This window comes from Vombatus ursinus, unplaced genomic scaffold (assembly GCF_900497805.2).
Source record: "Vombatus ursinus unplaced genomic scaffold, bare-nosed wombat genome assembly UNPS02014828.1, whole genome shotgun sequence".
NCBI classification, from domain to species: Eukaryota; Metazoa; Chordata; class Mammalia; order Diprotodontia; family Vombatidae; genus Vombatus; species Vombatus ursinus.
Window position 1 is genome coordinate 2781471 of NW_020954606.1, and position 14024 is coordinate 2795494.

The 14024-nt window shown below is 40.1% G+C and overlaps 1 protein-coding gene across 1 annotated transcript in view; it reads right to left on the reverse strand.

Annotated features, from left to right (window-relative positions):
- Nucleotides 1-4293: 4293 nt before the first annotated feature.
- FAM81B (family with sequence similarity 81 member B) overlaps nucleotides 4294-14024 on the reverse strand; it is an 84355-nt gene continuing 74624 nt past the window's right edge. The window contains exons 7-9 of the mRNA XM_027838497.1: nucleotides 13804-13939; nucleotides 7016-7211; nucleotides 4294-4641 (exon numbers count right to left, since the gene is read on the reverse strand). Of these exons, the coding sequence (XP_027694298.1) occupies nucleotides 4508-4641; nucleotides 7016-7211; nucleotides 13804-13939 (466 nt within the window). The 3' untranslated portion in view covers nucleotides 4294-4507. The remainder of the gene's footprint in view (nucleotides 4642-7015; nucleotides 7212-13803; nucleotides 13940-14024) is intronic.

Consider the following 14024-nt stretch of genomic DNA (forward strand, 5'->3'; position numbering starts at 1 on the left):
GGAGTCTATTGTTTCTCTCTTCATCCTTTCTGGTGGTTTTGTCTATTTCTGGGATTGGTTCAAGCCAAAGTATTTTTTTTTAAATGCTCTACTTTGGACCTCTCTGGATTCAGATATTTGCAAATCCTACTTAGAATGAACACCTGGAGGAAATGAAATATCTGAGATTGATTACCATTTATACTGTAGGGAGGGAAAACAAAACAAAATAAAACAAAACTAGTGGTTGCCAACAAAGATCCCAGAGAGCTGTTTCTTCCTGTCCTGTTTCTAAACTGTCTATAATAGACCCTATATCAGGCATGTGCTGATAGGAGGGGACTTACTTTACCACAGTTTGATGGACCTAAGGCATAGGTACTGATTCAAGGCAAGCAAGAATTGTTGGAAGAAAGCATGAGACATGAAATGATAAGGCTGTTTCTTTGTGTATGGCAACAAAAGGAAAAAATAACAGTTCTTAGAGAAGTACAAAGGGTTCCTGAGAATAGTGGGCAAGCTGTGGAAGCCACCAGTGCTATTTAGAAGCTACACATACAAGCACAGGTACAGATCAGGCATGAGGATACCAGAGCAAGTAAAGGGTAACAAATATAGGAGAGATGTCTGGATACTGCCTTCAGTGAAATTCCCAGCTCCACTCGGGCTATGGAGGCTTCCCTTATTGGTGTGGTGAGTTCATTTAAATAAGGAAGAAAGTTGACTCAGAAGGAAGGGAGGGGTTCTACTTGCATCCATTCCTTTGCTAATTGAGCTTAGATGTTCTGGGCTGGGTATATGTCTTAAAATTGTACAGTATCTTGTTCTGGTTCCCCTGACCATCCCCCCTCTCCATTCTAGGTAGTATAGTAAGTTTATAGGTAGCCAGTAGGAAGTAAGATTACAAAGGGAAACCTAGAAATCACTTACAGACTGTCCCACAAGGGAACTTAAAAGGTTAACTTACACACTGTCTCATAAATTAGGGAAGCATAAGTGCCACTGGAAAATATCTCATAAATTAACTAAGGCCACATCCTGAGACTCTGTGCTGAATCAGGGGACACCAGTTAGGCCTTACTGTAAAGGCCCCTCAGTTCTGCTAAGACTATAATTAGTCTATAAGCCTAAAATAAGCTCTGGACATGAGCAGTAAGACTAGCAGAACTCCAACAAATGTTATGGTAAAAATGAGATGCCAAACTCCTGCCCCACCTCCAAATCCTGCCCCCCTCCCCCACCATCACTTCTTCATCTGCTATGGGTCCATGTTGCTCAAGTACTCCCAAATCCAATCCTTGACTTTCACCCTCTTCATTCTCTTCATCATGCTACCTTCCTCCTTCTATTATCCCATCCTCCTTCCCCATACCATACTGAGAGAAATGATCATTAATAACCAATGATTTGGGGAGATCCAGAGTTCCCCCCTTTTACTAAAGTCCTGATTTTAAAAATTCAGTCTTAAAGGACATTACTGATAATGAGATTGGACTAACTTTCTTATTTAGACCCCTCCCAGGTAGGGAAGCCATTGTGTTCTACTCAGGTTTTTTTTTGGGGGGGGGGAAGGGAATAAATTCTTTGAATAGATTGCCCAAGGCTGGGAGTAACTTAGAAATAAATGGCATAATTATAGTTCATTGATTAGGTTCAGCCCTCATTGTAACATTCATTCTCTCATTAACTGTTAACCAATTAGAGTTGATTGACAACCTCGGGAACACCCCTCTTCCAATAGGCATATAAACCGTGAGCCCCTTGCCATGAAGATCTTTGGTCTAAGAAGCAGACAACCAAATGGCTATTCTTTTATTAAAATGCTGGTATTATTAATAAAATGATTAAATTACCCAGAAATTATGTCTCTCAAACTTTTAAAATACCATAGTACCCCACCCTTTGTCTCTGTACATTCTGTGTCTTATTAAAGTGTGATTGGTGCTACTGTGGTCTTTTCCTGGTGAGTATCCAAACAATGAGTTGTACCTGCCCTTGAACTGACCCAGAGGTACCCTTGCTTTGTAGTTCCATTCACTTTACCACAATAATTTCATAAATTAATTACCAATTCCATCTGGCTTAGGTCAGTTCCCCGGTAATTTAGGTTCAATAAAGGAATGAAAGGAGACACTAGCAAATCATTGAATAGTTAACAAAAAGAGATGTACTTACTCCACAGCAGGAAGATATTCAACAAGGATAGAAATGGAGGATACCTTGAGTTGGTTTAGCTGAGTGATGCTCCCTTGCTAAAGTCATTTATCATGATCCCCCAGACAAGCATCAGGGAGCTTTCTGTAGCTCCTCTTTTATTGTATTCAGCCTTGTATTCAGGTGATTAGAAAGTGATGTCAGTAGTCTGAGCCTACTAAGTCTCAAGGAATTTTTAAGGAAAAACTAGCCTAATTTGCACAGCAGTGGGGAACAATGGGGGAGTTGGGAGAACTGGGGAGGATGGTTAAAATATTCTCCTACTATGGTTCTCTGAACTGTTACAAAGCCCCCAAACCACACCAAAAAGACAAAAATACCCTGAAAACCCAGCAAATGCTATCCATTGGCATCTTTTACCACTAGTTCCATGTCTTGTCTTTGGAGCCATCCATTACTGAAATGAGATCATGCTATAACTATGCCATTACTGTGTTCTCTGAGGGCTACAAAATCTTAATGTAAGCTCTTGTGCAGTCTATTTTGCCACTGGTCAAAGTAAAGCACTTCTTCTAAGGCCTCCAAAGTGCATTTGACTGCCAAATATTAAATTCTCTAACAGGAAGCTGAAAGCAATGGACAACCAGACTCTTCACATAGTTAACAGATTTAATTGAGTAGCACACAGACATTATGTTAATAAAAAAGTGAAAACTGAAAAAAATGCCTATATGGGAACAGTCTGAGAAATTTATTTTGATTAAAAACATAGAACTCAATCCAATTTTATTCTCTGTCCAGGGAGAAGACATCAGTGATATTTCCTTTCTTGGTTTCCAGGACCAATGAAGGAAGGCATCTCATACAAGCCTCAAGAGGGCCCTAGCCACTTGTTAATGAGCTCAATGATTAGGAAATTAGGCACATTTCATTGCTTGCCTTGTTTCCTTCCAGGTAATACAATTCTACTTTCTAGTTAATCTCAATACTTACGGAGAAGACACAATTACTATCAAGAAGACCCTTGAATTTTATGTCTGAATAAAATTATCTTTTTAAACATTTTACATCATAAATTAATTTACACATTTTTTATGAGATGGAAGATAGAAGGAGGGTTAGGGAAATTAATCTTTCTCCAATAAGAGAACTATACACTAATTAAACTAATAAAGAAATTACATTCATTCAGCGGACATTTATTGAACACCAACTATATACATTAGACCAGGTTAGGAACTGTCAAGGATACAAAAAAATAAGAAGGCATGGCTGCTGCTGTCAAGGAACTTACAATCTAGGAAGGGTAGGAAGAAAGGAAGCAAGCATTTATTTAGTGCTTACGACATGCCAGGCACTGTGCTAAGTACTTTACAAATACTATCTTATTTGATTTTCACAATAATCCTATGAGGTAGGTGCTATTATTATCCCCATTTTACAGTTGAGGAAACTGAGGCAAACAGAGGTTAAATGACTTGTCCAGGGTTATGCAGTCAGTATCTGAGATCAAATTTGAACTTAGGTCTTCCTGACCCTCAGCCTAGCACTCTATCCACACGCACCACCTATGCTGAGACATGAGTATGAATAACTATAATACAAATGTGTATTGAGAGAGGTACAAAGGGTTCAGAGGTGATATAGATGCTTTTTAGTGGAGAGCAGCATGGAGGAGGTTGGTAACTGAGCTGGCCTTTGAAAGATGGAGAGGAATTGGAAAGGCAGAGTTGGAGAAGAGAGACTGAACATTCCAGGGGCAGAGAACAGTATAAACAGAAACATTTTTCCTGGGTAAATTCCCACTTGCACAGACACGTAGAGAACACTCATTCCTATCGGAAATAGGGATGTTTTAGGTTTCATGGCAAAAAAACAAACAAACAAAAAAAACCCTTTGACTCTTGGAAAATTAAAATCCTCTGGACTAATAAAATAAAAATGTAAGATGCCAATCTTTAATGATAGGAAACAATATGGTGCAGTAGAAAGGGTATTAGATTTAGAGGCAGGGGAACTGGATTTGAACCTGAACCTGGTCACCTCCTACAGATGTGACCTCAAGCAAACCCCTTACCCTCTTGGGGCCTCAGTTTCCTCATCTGTAGAATGAGCTGGTTGGATAAGATGACCTCCAAGGCTCCTTCCAAGCTCCAAAACCTACAATCCTATAAATTTTTTTTCTTTAATAAATGAACAAAAACATCTACTTCTTTCTGTCTTGCTTTATTGGCTTTTATAGCTTTTTAAAAGTGTAGGTCGAAATAGAAATGTAAACAGCAGGATTCAGATATTGCATTCCTGGCTGCAGCTCTTCAGCAAACCAATAAGCACCATGGGTAGAAGAGGATAAAGAAGCCAATGGAGACAGAGTTTACATTTCTTGGAGTTCCACTATCTTGCGATGCAACTTGTTTATGTCTTTCTGGAATTTATATTTCTCTAACTGGAACTTTGTCGTCTGTATTTGTTGGAGGGATTCGAGAGACCCACGAATCGACTGAAATCCTGGTGGGAGAACAGGTATATTTAATTTAAACCATATCTTGGAACAGTTTTCCTTTTTTTTTTTTAAACAAAGTCTTCTAATCAGCCATCCTACTATCATTGATCACTGTTTCATTCACAGCCCGTTAAATTCCATCAAGGCCTGTCTAAAAAGGTCTGGCAATCAGTCTTCTTGTGTTTCAAGGAGATGTTTTAGGTCAGCAGGGCTCCAAGTTGCATCTGACTAGAATGTGGAAATTTATTTCAATTCTGTTCACCCAAATATTACCAAATGAAACAGCTGAATATTTTAATAAGTCTATTGTAAACACTGCTTTTCCATCTGCCAATATTTGCTGGCCCACAAGAATAGGCAATCAGTACTAATGAGATTCAGATAAGGGGTCAATGCAGTAGAAAGTGCTGGATTTGGAGTCAGAGGAGGCTTGGGTTAAAATTCTGGCTCTGCCTCTTATTACCTGGGACAACAGGACACTCTTTGGGCCTCACTTTCCTTAGCAGTAAAATGAGGGGGCTAGACTACGTGGCTTTTGGTAATCCATCCAGTTCTAAATCTAGAGTCTTGTGACTTTTCTCTTGATTCTAGTACAAATTTGAAGGCTTTGAGAGGAACCAGATTAGATTAAAAAACTTCTCTTTAAGTAAGCATTAGGAGAGAACCTGATCATAGACATAGCCTATGGACTAAGACAACAGTACGTAGTAGATAGGGTTGGAATTCCCTTTTTTAAAGAATGCCACCTACAAAGGGAAACACAAAACCAGACAGATTGTAGGTTTTACACATGGCTGCACTCTGGTAGGTAGAAAAATATACTGCATTCAAGTGAGAGCCTAGGGGTTAAAGCAGATGAAAGAGGTGGCATAAAAGATATGTAATTTAAAGCCAGGGCACGATTCCTAACATAAAATTAATTACTTTGCTTGGATTTGGGGGCAGATGTTCAGGCAACAGTCTTTGGGCCAGAAACACCTAAAGGAAACAATTTTGACAGCAAGACTTTTCCTCCCTTAGAAAAAGTGATGCCAGTGTCAGGCAGCATTAAGTGATCTTTACCTATGTGTGTTTGTTACAAGGATTTTCTTTTTCTTTTTTTTTTTCCTCCCAGCAATGGTGGAAGCAGGAGGAAGAGAAAATAAAAACTCATCAACAAAATTTAATTGAAAAAAGATAGCAGATGATAGAATTCATACAAGAATGGGTAACTGGGAGGACAGGAAATGGGTTGTGTGTAGTTATTATTCTTTATCTCTTAAAGGATTTAGACCAATTGATAGAGATACTCTTCCTATCACAAGTAGAGACAGATGGCTGCTGCTCAGCACCGGTCTGATGCCCTTCCTTTGCTAAAGTTAGAGGACCCTTTCAAATTAATCCTCTTTGATGTTTTCCCAGCTTGACTCTAATACCATTAACCTTTTAGGCAGGAAAATCTGTCATCCCACTGGACTACTAGTTCACTTCTTTCCTTCCTCTCTCTCTCCCTTATGTCTCTGCTTCTCCGCCCCCCCCCCCCCGCCCCCAAAAAAGGGTTTGGCTGGTAGTCTCATGCCATGAGTAGACTCATTACCTTCAGTTTAATAGGAAAGGGCATTAGATTAAATGTCCCATTTTCCTGATACATCCTGATAGATGTTCTTTAAGGTCCTTTCAGCTTTAAAATCCTATGACCCTGGAGAATTGAGCAACTTTCAAGGGTACAGCCTTAATAATGTGACCAAGTGTGAATGTAGGAAGTTTATTCAGAAACCTCATACCCAGTGGTATGACACGATTGCTGGTTCATTGATTTTGAGCTAGAGGCCTTATCCTTTTTGAAAGTGTTAAGGAAAGAAGAAATCATTTTTCAGAAAGCAGCAGAAAATAGGGAGTATTTCTGTGATTAAGGTAGGCAGACTCAGGGGTCCCGAGAAGATCTAGGCTAGGGGTGAAGAACCTGCAACCTCCAGGACACATGTGGCCCTCTAGGCCCTTAAGTGTGGCCCTTTGACTGAATCCAAACTTCACAGAACAAATCCCATTCATAAAAGGATTTGTTCTGTGTAAAACTTGGACTCAGTTAAAAAGCCACACTCACCCAAGGACCTAGAAGGCCGCATGTGGCCTTGAGGCCCACCTCTGGCTTGGCCCTAGGGCCACCCTAAAGCCTTTTAAAAAATTGGTGTTTTGCGTTTCCTTGTTTAAATTTGGATTTTAAAGTTTAGTTGATAATTTTTAGGGTTTTTTTTGTTTGATTTATAAAAATAATGCCCTTTACAACTGAGTAGTCAGTAATTCATTACCTTACACAAATGGAGAAAATGCCTTGAGTGTCCATGCTGCCATGTCTAGGTAGATGGAGAGAGTTTCCATTAATGCCTAAGTAATACTCACCTGATTGGTACTCATTTTGGATTTTGTTAAGCTCTTCCCATATCTGCCTTTCCATTCGACTCATTCTTTTGTACAACTTGTTTTCTGCACACTTCATTTTGTTCAGCTCTGTTTCAAATCTCCTCGGGTTTTGTGACTCTTCTGATTTCACTATTAGTTCGTGCACTTTTCCTTCTAATTTGTTTTCTGTTTCTTCCTATAAAAAGACACAGCAAAACCAACCAAACAAACCAAAAAACAAGACATTCTGCAAGAAACTGTATTCGAGCACAGATGCTGAGCAAAATTTGTTTGCTGTAGTCACTTTTTGCCCATGAGCATTAATTCCAACCAAATCCTTTTGCCTTGGAAATTATTATTATTGTTGTCATTAACAATAATAATCCCTAGTATTTATATAGCACGTTAGTATTTGCAAAGTGCTTTACAAATATCTCATTTGATTCTCCTAACAACACTGGGAGCATGAGGATAACTCATTTCTTGTGTGTATGTGTGTGTGTGTGTATGTGTGTGTGAGCGCAAGTGTGTAAGTTTACTAACTGCACTGAAAGAGAAGAGTGAAGGTACAATTGTTCTTACCAAGTATACCTGGGTTTGGGAGGCTGAATGAACCAATCTTTTTCTTAAAGTGGTTGATAAGGCAATGGAGACTCCCTCAAAGCTCTTTTGCTATTGCCTTCTGTGTCTGTAGGTGTAGCTAAACCATAGGCAGGTAATTTAGAGTCTCAGCTATTTTCTGCACCTAGCTGCAACGGATGTCTGGAGCCGGTTCAGATAGCTCAAAGTTCATCCTGATGGGAAGAGAAAGTACTCACTCTCCTCTTCCTCTCTAATTTGTTGGAAGGAAACAGAAGCAGCTTTGTGTTTGGGAATAATAATAATAATAATAATGATAATAGAAAGAATTAACAGAAATAATAATAGCTAGCGTTTATATAGCACTTACTATGTATTAAGCATTTACATTTATTATCTCATTTAATCCTCATAACAACCCCGGGAGGTAGGTGCTATTACTATCACCATTTTACAGAGGAGTAAATGGAGGCAAACAGAGGTTAAGTGACTTACAAAGCTGAGGTTGAATTTGAACTCAGATCTTCCTGACTCCAGATCTGGTGCACTATTTACTGCACTACATAGCTGCCCCATAAAGAACAATTGCAAGACTTCAGTTCAAATTTTGGTTCTGCCAGTTGCCACCTGTGTGACCCTGAGTAAGTCATTTCACCTTTTGGCCGCAGTTTCTCATTTGTAAAATGAGAACTGTGGAAAATGATTTTTCTTAATAATCGTTATCTTAGAGACTAAGAGCTTCTCCCGTCCCCCTTTCTTCTGAAGTTTGGTTTCTTCTTCAGAAGGATATTAAGATCTAATCTCAAGGGTTTATTCCTGCTCATTGTGTTGCCCAGACAGATCTGGGAAAATGTTGATTCTTCCTGTTGTCAGGATGGGTGATATGGAAATTGATATCTTTTTAACCAAGATTAAGTGACCCAAGTCATGTACCCCAAGATCCTCATTTTAATATGGCTCCCAGTGTATTGACCAATCAGAGTTGATTGGCATCCCTTGGAAACACTCTTCAAAGGGCATATAACTCTGTACCCCCAACCCCCAAATTGAACCAGTTCTGGACTGACTCCCTTTGGGGGCCCCAGTTCTGGACTGCAACTCCCATGTAATGCATGTTGCCCACTTTGAGAGAAATTAAAAACATGGACCCAATCTAATTTTGTTTGTTTTTCTTAGATCAAACTCTGTGAGTCTGACAGAACAGACAAAGATGACCAAAAGGGTCCTTTCCAACTCTAAATCCTGTCACTCAAGTAAGATTTGGGGGTCTTTTTAATTAAAATACCATATGTTTCATAGCAGATATAAAAGAAGGTTGAGACCATTCAGTGAGTCCTGAGTTCTCTTAGGCCCTAAGACTTAGGCAATAGGATCTAAGTATTACTAACACTGCCATTGCCCAGTAATGCCATAGAATCTCTATGTTAGGACGATATTATAAAGACAAAAAAAAAATAGAATGGCTTTAATTAGGTGAGTTTTGAGACAATCTTTTGATCTAATATTGAGGTTGAAACTATTATTAATACTGAGATATCTTGCTAGCTCTATTCTCCTATTAAGTTTTTCATCGTCACTGCCATTTAAAAATTTCAGTGATATGGAAAAACTGGGGACAAGGTAGGTGGCTCAATGATTGGAGAACAGCTGAAAAAATTCATAGTCTATGTATTATACTATAAGAAGTGATGAATTAGTACAGTGAAAATGACTCCAATAATGTCTAATGGTAGTGTAATGAGATTCATTACGATGACTAATCTTGGCTCTGAAGAACAGATGATGAAACATATTTCCTTCCTCTTTGTAGAAAGGTAAGGGCTGTAAGTATGTAATGTTGCATATGATATCAGTCATGGTCATTTTGTTCATAGATTTTGCCTAAATGTTTTTCTTTCTTACAAGAGAGGGGCTTGTGGGAGGAAGAGAAATGATTGTAGTGTAAAAATTAAAAGGTATTAAATTAAACTTAACAGAAAGCAAATAAAAATTCAGTGTACACACCAAATACAGGGCAAATGTTTGTGCCAAATCAGTTCAGTATTATTTTCCTTTGTAATATCAAAAGCCTTGTTCTAGTTTCTTAGCTTATGTAACATCACCCAATCATTGAGGCCTCTTAAAATTAAAGTGACTGTGTCTAGGGGAGAAAATTCCCTAAGAACATAGGGCTTGCTTTTTTTTTAAATTTGAAGTTATATCAAAATACATCTTTTCCAAAGATTTTTTTATTTAGATGAATTTACCTTTAACCTTTCTAGCTTGTCAAAGCTCACATTTTGGGACCTGGGAGTTAATTTGAATAATGCTTTGATCAGCACCGATACCAAGAGGAGAATTTCTCACAACCACAAAAGCTTCAGATGCTGTGAAATGATTTACAGTTGAGAACTGAACTGTATCCCACTAAAACTAATTTCAGGAGAGGATGAAAACTTTCCTTTTTGGAGGGGGAGATGGAAAGAGCTGTGGAAATAGGGGATTATTAGCCCTTTTCCCAGGGTGGAGCAATAGTTAGCTTGGCTGTGGCTATGTGTGTTTTGTGGTTTGTCCTTTGTTCTCGAAGAGGACCATGACATCAGGAAGATGATGCCATGACTTGCAAGTGAATTGAATTACAGTGAAGGAGGACTGTTCAGTCACCAGCCTCACTTTCTCCTGTAGAGTCATCTGGGTCCAGTGGCCAGATATAGATCAGGATGACTGGAGATGGCCCAGGATGCAGTGGGAGACCTTAGCCCTTTTAAGCTAAGGTCTTCCTGAGTTCTCTCTTTGAGGCAATGCCCATTCAGCGATTAGGGCTGTTTCAGAATGAGCCAAGGGACAGCCCCTTTAATTAAAAAAAAAAAAGAATCAAACCAGGAGGGCAAGACCCTTAGGGTTTCTGGCCAAAAGAAGAACAATTATTATTTACATTCATTGTGAGCCATTAGGGCCCAAAAAATGACCATTAAGTGGTGCCTGGGCACGGACCTATTGTTGTCCAATCAGTGACAGCCAGAGTGAATTGGGTTTAAGGCATGGTGTTTAAGAAAGAAATCTAGCCAGGAAATCCCAAGATATCAAGGTAGGTATCAGCCATCAAAATTTGCCTTCCTTTGGGCAGAACAACCTTAGGTAAGGGCATGATACCCCATGAGGAGCGAAGGGGAGGGGAGGAGAGGCGAGGCCAGTTGGGTACCCAGTGGGCAGCTCTGTCTACTCACAGGTTATGGTTTGTCCTTCATTCTTAAAGAGGACCATTGCATCAGGAAAATGTCAGGGTATCAGGAAATATCGGAGATGCATATTCCCTTTTAGACTAACATTCAAGATCAATGATGTGTGTCCTGCAATATTTTTTGTATGACCTGTTGGTGGCCTTTGGAGCACAGATGTTTACTAATCCCCATGATATTCTAGCTTTTTCTGGTCTAACCCCCATCTTCTTCATGGGAGGAGGACTGCAGCATGTAGCTGATTAGGGACAATTAAAAGTGAGTGCTCTCCTGGGGGAAAGGGAAAATATCTGAATAGAAAACAGAACTGTGTTGTCTAGCCAGAGTTCATGGGGTCAATAAATCTGAAGAGCTAGGCCGGAGGTCAGAAATGTCTAAGACTGAGGTCAGATGAGCATGAAGAAATTCTGGGAAAGCCTAACTAGGAAGTGAGGACTTAAAGTTGGTCTTACAAAACTTTGATATGACTGAGACAGAATTCTTTTTGGTATCCTTGTGGCTCACACAGTCTTTTTAAATCAATGAACAAGTATTTATTAAATGCTTATTATGTGCAAGGCAATGTACTAGGCATTGGAGATGCAAAGACAAAAATGCAAAAGCTCCTGCCCTCAAGGAGTTTATACGAGGTGGGGACAACAGATGATCTTGAGCATGTGTAAGAGTGAATACAAAATATATATTTTGTATATATATTGGGGGACTTGAGGATCAGGGAAATAACCAAGCAGTAGGCAGTGTTTGAGCTTTTTTCTGATTTTCCCAAGGGGGGCCATCTCCAGTCGTCCTGATCTATATCTTGCCACTGGACCCAGATGGCTCCAGAGGAGAAAGTGAGGCTGGTGACTTTGCACAGCCCTCCTCCCTTAAATCCAATTCACTTGCAAGTCATGGCATCACCTTCCTGATTTTATGGTCCCTTTTGAGACCAAAGGACAAATCACAACAATTTCCCTATACTCCTGTCTAGTTTTCTCCTCCCAGCCTTTTCCATTTTCTTCCTGCTTTTGCTGTCCAAACAATCAGGAATGGGGTATCAGCCATCAAACATTCACATTTCAACATATTTTTGACCATTCATCCCAATGGGAAGTCTCTAGACATTTCTGTAGTTCCTTACTACAATAAATGAAGTAATTTTCTTCCTTTGAAAAGTGAGTGTTGTCTAGGGACAAGACATTTGACCTAACATTTTATTGAGGAAAGAATTCAGGTTTCTGGACTACAAGTATAATGTGAGGACTGGCCAATGAGCGCACTGTTTTCAGGGGCAGGGGACTGTCAGTTGTCAAGTCACACAGAGAGTTTGGGACATTTGTTTCTGAAGTGTACAATGGATAGGCCCTGCTCCCCAGTTCATGGCATAAGATGGTAGCCTGTGATTGTTTCCTGTTCGTTTAATGAGTGGTGAAGAAAAGCCTTTTGATTGGTTGCTAGGCCAGAGCTGAGTATGCATACAAAAGGTGCTAACTGGCCAAACTGAGCTCTCTCCCTCCTGGTAAAAGGCATGTGAGTCCTTGACTATGTGACTAGTGATCATGTGGCATTCTTTTTTTTTTTCTTTTTGTGTTGTTATTGTTATTGAGTTGTTTTCAGTCTGATTCTTCATGACCCCATTTGGGGTTTTCTTGTCAAAGATCCTGGAATTGCCATTTCTTTCCCAAGTTCATTTTATAGATAAAGGAAACTGAGGCAAATGGGTTAGGTGACTTGCTCAGGGTCACACAGCCAGTAAGTGTCTGAGGCCGGATTGGAACTCAGGAAGATGAGTCTTCCTGTCTCCAGGTCCATCACTCTATCCACTGCACCACCTAGCTGCCCTGCCTGGTGTGTAGTATTCTCTTAATACATGTTTATTGGTTGATTGATGATTGATTGATCTTATGTGAAAGAGTGTTGGGAATAGAAATGGAGTGGCCTATGAGTTTAGAAGAGCCACTGGAGACTGGAGCTCAGAGCAGTTGGCCAGCAGCTGAGCCTGGTAAAGAATGAAACCCTGAGGAGCCACCTGGGGGAACTAGCCTATTCTTATGGTTCAGCCATTTTCAGCCACGTTGATCCCATTTGGAGGTTTCTTGGCAAAGACACTGGAGTGATTTGCCATTTCCTTCTCCAGCACATTTTACAGATGAGGAAACTGAGGCAAACAGGTTTAAGTAACTTAAGTAACAGGGTCACACAGCTAGTGTGTGTCTGAGGCCAGATTTGAACTCAGGAAGATGAGTCTTCCTGACTCCAAGTCCAGCGATCTGTCTATTGTGCCACCTAGCTGGCCTGTGTCGGATCAACCCAGTAGCCTGAGGGGAGTGGGCTCCAACTTAAAGCGACTCTGTCCCACTAAGTTTCTGGTATTGCCCAGCTGCAGGATGTAGAATCCTGGTTCCTGAGTTGAACTGCTATTAGACTGGACCCCTGGTGAGATCCCTTACTAGGCTTGGCTACAGGCAATCTTTCATCTGGACTCCAGCCCTTTTGAAGCTTACTAGGTCATAGCCTCTAGGTCGTCCCATCTCCAGCACTCTTTCATCTACGAGCAGAAAGAACTCTCCCAACTGATAAGCTTACAGTATGTCTTCTCTTGATGTACCCCAGGAAAGGAAGAGCTTCACTTGCCCAGTTAGTACCTTTTGTAGGTGCATTCGGTTCTGGCTCAGCAGCTCATAAGAGGCTTTTCTTCGTCACTCAATAAATGGACAGGAAACAGTCACAGAACACCTGTACCTACTCTGAATTAGGGAGCAGGGCCTGTCAATGAAACAGCCTTACACAGCTCTAGAAGTAGGCTTACCAAACCTCAGGAGGGATTGGCAGGAGGCAGAGTCCCTAGCTGCCTTCAAGGCGGTCCCCAGGCCAGTCCCCCAATACATTAGATAAACAGCTTCATGATTCCATAAAGAACAAAAGTGCTTGTCGATTTCCCAATAACTCCACAGTGTGTTTTGGGTTTTTTAGAGTTTCATTTTGGGACTTGCCTCACACAAAACTGCTTACCATTTTCAGCTTTATGGTGCTGAGCAATTGGTTTATATGCAAGAGTTGTTCTTTTTCAGATTTCATGAGCTGATTTTCTGTCCACTTCTGTTGGTTCTGAACTTGTTCACGGAGTTCATTTTTAAGTGCATTTAATCTGAAGGTAAAAAGGGTATTTTTTTTATTAATGACGTTAAAAATAGAAAGTTAACAAAACTGATGTTTTACTCTGCTGAAAAAGT